This window comes from Littorina saxatilis, linkage group LG3 (genome assembly GCF_037325665.1).
Source record: "Littorina saxatilis isolate snail1 linkage group LG3, US_GU_Lsax_2.0, whole genome shotgun sequence".
Classification (NCBI taxonomy): domain Eukaryota; kingdom Metazoa; phylum Mollusca; class Gastropoda; order Littorinimorpha; family Littorinidae; genus Littorina; species Littorina saxatilis.
The window spans coordinates 73,652,434-73,661,523 of record NC_090247.1 but is presented as its reverse complement, the minus strand read 5'-3'; the positions used below and the strand labels follow the sequence as shown (position 1 = coordinate 73,661,523).

Genomic DNA, 9,090 nt, shown 5'->3' with positions numbered 1-9,090 from the left:
ACGAGGGATAGGGGGAATCACATTCTGGGACCAATATCTTGTTGTGGCAAGACTGAAATGTGATTGTAAATATCTAGGAACATCATTGTTCATTTCTTTATACATAAAAACAGCCTTGTCAAGTTTAGCGTCAACTGATCTTTCAAGAGGAGAATATTAAGATCGAGCTTTAATTTATCATCTGTTGACTTATTCGACTCGTGCAATATCAGTTTTGCAGCACGGCAATGAAGAGAGTTGAATCGTTTTAAACGAACATCACTGCAGTTATTCCAAAGTGTTGAAGCTAAGTTTAAATGAGGCATTATGTGGGCGTAATACAACAACTTGAGTGCTTCCAAATCTGCATAATGCCTTTATTTAGACAATAAATACAAATTCTCAGATACTAATTTGCAAATTTTACTCACGTGAGTTTGCCATTTCAATTCTTGATCAACAGTAACATCCAATGATCTATGCTCTTTAAGTTGTTGCACTTGAATTGAACCAATTGAGAGTTGTAGCTGTATGCATACCAGCGCTCATTGGTTAATAACAGGATATTCGATGATTATTTTCCCGTGGGTAGCTTCCCTTTGCTGCACAATATTTACATATATGTTTTAGACCAATGAGCGCTGGTAATGCATATTCGGTGCGGATGCATGATTTGAAACGAAGTGGATATTAGCGGCTCGCAAACGAAGATTCGTCCAAATGATGGTTAAAAACAACCTGCAAGGGACGGAAGCTGAAATTTAAAGGTACATACAGTTCAAACAATCATTCAACTGTATTTATTTGACCTTACACAGACTGTAGGAAGAGGCAAACCGTCTTGAACAATATTGTTCCCCAGGAAGCGACTCCAAGAACACAGAAGACTCGAAGGTGAGTGACGTACCTTGTTGTCTTTCTGTGATAGTAGTAGTCCAGTGGACGATACCTTCCGCCTGTGAGCTGACTCGACTACAGTCTTAGTGTGAAACCCAAGAGAGGTCAGTTCTTGGAACGGTTAATCAAAGACAACACTTAATATTCACCGGTACTTCAACCTATCAATCTTTTAAATCAATGAACAAACATGCAGTGCTAACACCCACAAACAGTGAAAACCCTGAAAGGCCAGGGTCCACGGCGGCAGGGCCGACGGCCCGCTAGGGGGTCTATTGGACAACGCCCCCCAGAAGCTGTGGCTTTTTACATTTAGTCAAGTTTTGATTTTGTCTTGTAGAGGCAAAGAACAGCCTCTCCTGGTACCAAAATGTATGTTGATAAATTAGAGAATAATACACATGTAAGTATTACTTTAAGAAACCGGATTTTCCGGTTTTGAAAGTTTTCAAAAACCGGATTTCCGGCGAGAACCGTCGGAAAGGTGTCATGACGAGATAAGGAGTATGCTATACTAAACTTAGCCCAGTATGACGGTATTTCTTTGTTTTTAGCGTGTTTTGCAATCAACTGATTTGATGCCACTTCCGTAGCATGACAGAACTTCTAGCAGTACATGTTCTGTTTCTCTAGCGAAATCATTGCTGCGTTTTTCCATCCGTGTTCCTCTTTTGTTCGTTTGTTTCCCTTTCGTGGTGTAATATCTCTTTTGTCTTTTTTCTGACTACAAATGTCGCTCGATGAACGCTGGATTGGTTATTGACAGTGTGCTGGTAATGCTTGCCCGTGCTATACGTTCGTCGTGCAACGTAGTCTCAACACACACACACACGCACACACACACACAAACACACACGAACACACATACACGCAAACACACGCACAAACACACACTCGCACACACAAACAAGGCACTGACTGTAAATGAAATGACGTTACTTTATTATACAAAAAGGACATACACTTGCACAGAATGTGACAGTTTAGTATATCAAGATTCGCACGAAAGTGCTCATAGAGAACGTTTACCTGTTTAGTTTATGGAGAAAATGAAATTTACTAGAAAAATATAGTAGGCAGAAAACAGTCAAAATGCCAAAGTTTGGAATAATCGTCGAGGGCAGGAAACATACCAAGCCTCAAATACGGGTAAAAACAGACGCAAACATGTGCTGTTTTGCAACACGCAACAGAGCACTGTTTGCTAGGTCCCTTGTTTGTCCCTACTAGTTGCTTTCTTAGGCCAAAAAAAAAAAATTGTCTGTTTCTGGTAACATGGCTAAAAAAAATAGGGTCGGTAGGTAGGGATTTTTTTATTTTTTATTTTATTTTTTTTTTTACCCCAAATGTAGACCAATAAAACTAACTTTAAAAATCGCGCAAAGAGACTGGATTCACTATACATGGAGACAAGACACTCAACACATTTACAAATCGTCAGCGGACTTTCGTTTTCACACGTTTTTGTTGTTTATTTTCTCACCCTGTCCTTTACCACCAAAAAAAACCAACATAATTTTGAGTTTGGAAAAAAAAGTTTAGGGTCGGCGCCGAAATTTAGGGTCGGTCGGGTGACCAGAAACAGACAATTTTTTTTTTGGCCTTATGCCAGAATGACGATGTTCCATAACTTTCATAATCCACATTCAGTAACCAACCAATCACAGAGCTGCTAACAAAAACTGATCATGATTATCCATGTTCAAACATCTGAACTTCTCACATGGATCTGCAGTGGGTTTTTAACGCAAGTGTTCAAAATCTTTATTCCCCAAAAATACCACTGAGCCTAAAACCAAAAACGAATATATACAAACATGAAAAATATTTGCAGACAGATTTTATTGCTCAGCAGAAGTTCTTCAGTTTCTTACTAAACAGTTCAAGAGAAGTGATGCGAAAAAACAACAACAAAAAACAGCAGATGGAATTGCGATAGACACATCAAAGGTATGTCCTCATTTGTTAAGGTAAAACACAAAACTTTCTCTTTCAGAAAGAAAGGTGCACACAATATGGAACAAAATCTCGAGATTCGAACAAACTTTGCTTCGTTTTGCAAGTTGAATTAAAAACGAAATCAGTCTACCAAAGACTGATGTGAAAACAAGGTCAAAATATGACACTCGCGATTGCATTTGATTGCAACAGTACCAACAAATCTACATTTAACATGTAACAAATAAACTATCCTTTGCAGTTTCATGGATAATTTTGGTTTTGCTTTTGACATAAAATCACCGAAAAACAAATACATAAAGTCCTTGCGCGCGCGCGCGCGCGTGCGTGTGTGTGTGTGTGTGGTGTGTGTGTGTGTGTGTGTGTGTTGTGTGTGTGTGTGTGGTGTGTGTGTGTGTGCGTGTGTGTGGTGTGTACGTGTGTTGTGTGTGTGTGTGTGTGTGTGTGTGTGTATGTGTGTGGTGTGTGTGTGGTGTGTGTGTTGTGTGTGTGTGTGTGTGTGTGTGGTGTGTGTGTGTGGTGTGTGTGTGTGGTGTGTGTGTGTGTGTGTGTGTGTGTGTGTGTGTGTCTGCCAGAAGAGAAATATAGAAAAACAGGTCGTATGGAACAAAATAGCACCACTACAATCAGTTTCGGTTATAACGTTTTAAGACATTAGACCGTTTCTCCTTCAGGTTTACAAAAAAGAAACGAAAAAAGTTGTTCTCCAAATTATGTTCGACTGTACACGAAACTAGCATGGTTCGTCATTGTAACGAAAGCAAAATAAGGAACAAGTACAAAGATTGCATGAAGACGTGTTCTTGATCGATTACGATTAGTTTATGTCAGATCACGTGGTCCCTTCTCTTATGTAACGTAAACAGGCACAAAACGCTGGAATATTTTCATTGCATAAAACCAAAAGTTCAAGTTTGACAAAAAATCGTTGGTCCCAACTGAAGCCACAGACAGATGGATGGAAAAGGATGAAGATAAAACTGAAATACCAATGAACAAAGCACAGTCAGTCAGACTTCACCAGTTGCTCAAAAATAAACCATCAGTTTTTCACATGGATCATAGAAATAACGGTGTGAGTATGACAACGGGTGATAATGACACAATGTCCCTTCTCAATGGTGACTATTTTTCAAATGTTCATGACAAACAAAAAGAACGTTCCGCGCCCCAAGTATCTAGCGAATAATGCATACAGACTTCACCAGCTCTGTAACTACAAGACATGTTTATATCTGATTCCGACAGTTGATCGCACCCATGCTGTGTGCTTGACATTACCACATCCTTGTCGGCAAGCGTTATATCCTAGCAAAGGACATTACCGCCAAGTTAACAAGCGGATTGTGTCAAGTTGTGAACATGAGCTACATAGAGCCAAACAAACAAGTTACACTCCAACACACTATCTCGTTGCGTTGAGAACCCTATCTAACTTCAGGCGGTCGATGGAATAAGGAACAGTTGACCAACAAGAGTCCCCCTGAAACCACACTGGAAGAAATCCCCTCAGCTGTATACTTATAAGACGCTGTTGAACTGAGATGAAACGGTAATTCTAAAAATGTGAGGTGATTTAGTCTCGGTGCAACAACAAAGTCTCGCTTCCTAGTCCACGATCATGCGAGACTTGCCGAAGTTTTGGCCAGCCTGAGAGGCGCCCTTGTTGCTGCCCATCTGAAGTCCGATGACGCTCTTGCCCTGGGCAAGCTGCTCCTCGGAGAACTCTCTCTTGTTAGCATCAGACTCCTTGGGTCCGAATCCTTCACAGGGAATCTCAGGGCTCAGGCACTGGAACAACACACGGAAAATATAAATTTAAATATAAAGAAAGAAAGAAAAGACACACACACACCAGGGCCTGACTACCGGGAGGGGGGGGGGGGGTTGTGGGGGTTGCGCAACCCCCCCCCTAGCCTAAACATGTACCTCACTTATTTAAAACATTTTTATTATTGTTTATTTTATGCCGTTTCATGCAAGGAGCGACCATTTTCCTATCTCAGAATATGACCTATCCATCAGCTTTAGGGGGATTCGCCCCCTGACCCCCACAAGGGGCTCTGCCCCTTGACCCCGCCAGGGGGAACATCTCCCTGGACCACCACTGGCAACCCCCCCTCCTCTTAGCCTAGTCCGGCCCTGCACACACACACACACACACTGCGCGCACGCACACACACACACACACACACACTGACACACACACACACACACACAAAGAAAGAAAGAAAGAAAATAACAAAAAAGAAAGAGAAAAAAGTATAGTTATGAGGAATGTGAACCGAAGTTCCATCAGAGACATACATTCTATCTATGTCTCTGGTTCCATTTAGCGTAAGTTTAATTCCAACATTATTGGATGGTAGGATCACAGATACAGAGGCACAGACGCTGGAGAATGGTCATGGACCGCCATGATCGTCAAATGAAGGGGTGGGGGTGGGGGTGGGGAGGAGGGGGGGGGGAGAGAGAAGGACGAAGAGAAGTCAAGACAAAGGAGGGCCTATGAGGGCTTGAAAAGGAGGACACGGCTGCAGAAACACGCAGAGTTCAAATGATACATCATCATAAGCACAACAAACGCCCTTCTCTCTTAAAGAATAGCTTCACCAATCCCTCTGTCCTGGCGACCACACAACAAACGCCCTTCTCTCTTAAAGAATAGCTTCACCAATCCCTCTGTCCTGGCGACCACACAGACACACATTCACACAGATAGACAGACACTGACTGACACAGACAGACACAGATAAACACACACACACATACAGGGAATGCACACACAGTCACACACACACAGAGTAAAGAACTCGAGAAGAGACAACCTGTAACCAACACGTGTTCACGCTTTTGACAAGTCCTACAGTGTTCAAAAGGTTCGCTCTACACGTGGTGTGCAAGTAAAGGAGTGGTTGTATCAACAGCAGAGTGGGGCGACGTAAGACGTGCACACACTGTCAAGCACTGATAGTCCTTACGGCAGGGCAATAACCCCTTGAAAAATACCTCGGAAAATGTTTTAATGGTTTTGGGTAGTTTAACTCCTGAAGTTTACAAATCCGCAGGATGACATCTTTAAATCCTTGGGCAAATTGAGAAAAAATTAATTATAGGAAAATTAGCAAATGTTGATTTTTTTGTTTTGGCACAAAAGGCATTCCATAGAAAAAAGGGCTAGAATGGCGTCATAACTTCATGACGTCGGGAAAACGTAATGAGTAATATGACGACACGTACAGTATGGCCTGTAGTGTTGTCCGTGTCCGTACTTGAGCTCCTCTTCCAAGACAAAAAACAAAGGCATTTGACGTGTTTCATTCTGCTAAATGGAAACAATTTGCACATGAGTGTGTATGGAATTACATCCAGGCTGAGAAGATGTGAAACCTGTGTTATTCGTGGACTTGCGATTAGTGCGTATGGTGTTCCAAAGCACAGGTTTCACTGTCGAAGATAAAACTTGTAAATTGATCTTACAAAATGGCGGGCGATGATCAAAGAACATCGTGAGAGACTAGTTTTCTCCGATTTGATTGTTTACCAGACGATAGAGCTATTTTAGATGGAAGCGTATGCCATCTGGTGACAGCTGTTCATTAACCAGTGTGTTCGTAGGAGTGCTTAATTTCTCTGCAGAAGATCCATGCGTGAAAATCGGTGAAGTCTTTCAGCAAATGTCGCAGTTTGTAAGCGAGTGCTACAGGTGCAAAATCTCAAACAACATATCACGTGAGAGATATGAAACCTGGCTAGCTAGAACCTCCAAGCACCAGTCCACATAAATCAAAAACTACCGCCCACATCAGCCCATTGCTGAACGTCCATCTGAAAAGGGCTGTATTGCAATTCTACGGGGATCTTCCAAATCTTGATCCGGTTGACTCTGGGTGGTCAGAACACCGCCTGGAGTAGAACCTGCACCAACTGAAGTCATGCTAATTTTGAAGTGTGGCTGTGGAGAAATTTACCATGTGCAACAGCATGCTGTGGTTGCGCAGACGGTCAATGTGCGTGTGCCATCTTATGTCGATGTCTACTCCTTGCAAATTGCACAAATCCGCACTGGTCATCCATCGTAGTCATCCGCACTGGGTATGTGCAACAGTCACCTTCACCGGTCACCAGCACTGGTCATCTGGATCGGTCATCCACACTGGTCATCATTTGCGGTCATCCGCACTGGTCATCCTTTTGTGATCATCCGCATCGGTCATCCGCACTATTCATCCTTCATGATCATCTGCACTGGTCATCCGCACAGGTCATCCTTCATGATCATCTGTACTGGTCATCTGCACTAGTCATCGTCCATGATAATCTGCACTGGTCATCCGCACTAATCATCCGCACTCGTCATCCGCACTGGTCATGTTTCATGATTATCTGCACTGGACATCCGCACCGGTAATCCGCACTGGTCATCTGCACTGGTCATCCTTCATGGTCATCTGCACAGGTCATCCACACTGGTCATCCGCACTGGCAATTCTCACCGGTCACCCGTACTGGTAATCTACATGACATCCTGCGTAATCATCGGGCGTGGTCATTAATTTTATTGGTCATCAGGCATAGTCATCCGCTACCATTTCGGCAATTGAAAAAAGGATCGATGGTGGCTGCCCTCAAACTGGAAACTCACTGCATGACCATGTCATCGTGTGTGGTAAACCAGCGTTGTCATCCCGCGCGGTCATCTGGAGTGGTAAACTACACATCATCCTGTGTGGTCATCGGCGAGGTAAAGTGCATACTAACCAGTATCCCTGGTTCGTCGCCATGACCTTTACGTTATGAGATAGAGGTCTTTTGTATATGAGACATGGTACATCAGGTTTAGCCTCTTGACATGACGCCTAATACACCTCCTCGGGGCGTCACTAACTGACACAACACTGTGTATATGGTGTCAATCGCTTGGCGCTGTGACACCTTACAAGGCCTTTCGTCTGATGTATACATTCCTCACCTGACTAGATCTTTTTTTTTAAAGAGCACAAGATAACTTTAAGTTATTCTGGGTATTACAGCCACTTTTCCAGGATTAAGTTGTTATCTGCTTGCTCACCGACCAAGTCACTCATTGATTCTGGAACCCACCAGGATGGTAGGGTCACTTCAACGACGAGCGCTTCATAAGCTGTCTCCACCTCTGGCGGCTGTGAGCAATTTTTGGGAAGTTGCAAAACATTTCCCAATCCACTCTGTAATGATATCTGTCCCTCTGTTCATTTGTCTTCTCTATCTTCTCTTTCCGCGCACCATACCCTGTAAGATGGTCTTGGAGAGCCCGCCTGTTCTTGTTACATTGCCATACAATCTCAGCTTCGTCTTCTTGACAGTGATCTTTGTAGTGATGCACGTGCTAAGTGATGGTTTTGCAGACATTAAAATATATGACCTTGAAATTGTTTGACCTTGAAAACGTGTGACCTTCAGTGTTGGTGAACGTTTTTATTCATGGCAAGTTTTAAGAAGACATTTCGTCATTTTATCTTCAAAAATAGTATAATCCTTTATCATTTGAATGAACATTTGACATTCATATGACCTTGAAATGCGATGAAGGTCAAGCAAAGTGCAACAGTAATCAAAGCCCACAACACATATAAGCTTAAACCATTAGCTGTAACTGAAAAAATATATTGCAAAAACTAACTATATCATCCTGCTCCGTTAACCAGTTTTAACGGTCCCTCAACAGACGTTATAGTGTCTGCTAATCATGTAACTGTTGTTATGCATATTAACTCCCGTTTTATCTCCCGGAAAACATAAATAAATACAGTTCTGCTAGTTTATAGCATGCAGTTTGGACTATTTTGCAGTCTGGAATCCATCTTGTCCGCCATCTTGAATACATCAAAATGCCCAAGGATGACAGAGTGTCATCCGTCGGATCTGTAATCTACAGACATCACAGAGTTCAAAACAGTCAAAACATTCTCCGAGGTATTTTTTGAGGGGTTAAGGTCAAAATCGGGAAATGACGACCTGACTATGAAGGCAGGATGTGCACGTCAGGGTTACACAAACAGCCTGCCATACATTGACAATCCGGTTTGAACATGCTATATAACTTGCTACACCGTCAGTTTACACTGTGTCAACTCTAGTCTTCGTAGGTCAACCGGTTCTGTATTTAAGTCGTTAATGTTCATTGTATTTGATGATGTTAATATCCAGCGCCTTAAAAAAACCTGACATTTTTGTTACATACTCCGGTTTCAACCGACTACAACCGTCTATTCA

General features: G+C 42.5%; 1 protein-coding gene and 1 long non-coding RNA gene across 2 annotated transcripts in view; both read right to left on the bottom strand.

The window, feature by feature from the left end:
• Positions 1–1,795: 1,795 nt before the first annotated feature.
• LOC138963229 (uncharacterized) lies at positions 1,796–3,238 on the bottom strand. Its single transcript, XR_011454755.1, has 2 exons — positions 2,479–3,238; positions 1,796–2,113 (listed from the first exon to the last, which is right to left on the bottom strand). It is a non-coding gene; the product is annotated as an uncharacterized lncRNA (long non-coding RNA).
• A 227-nt stretch (positions 3,239–3,465) lies between these two features.
• LOC138963228 (myophilin-like) overlaps positions 3,466–9,090 on the bottom strand; it is a 61,597-nt gene continuing 55,972 nt past the window's right edge. Inside the window, exon 4 of the mRNA XM_070335285.1 lies at positions 3,466–4,626. Within this exon, the coding sequence (XP_070191386.1) occupies positions 4,444–4,626 (183 nt within the window). The 3' untranslated portion in view covers positions 3,466–4,443. The remainder of the gene's footprint in view (positions 4,627–9,090) is intronic.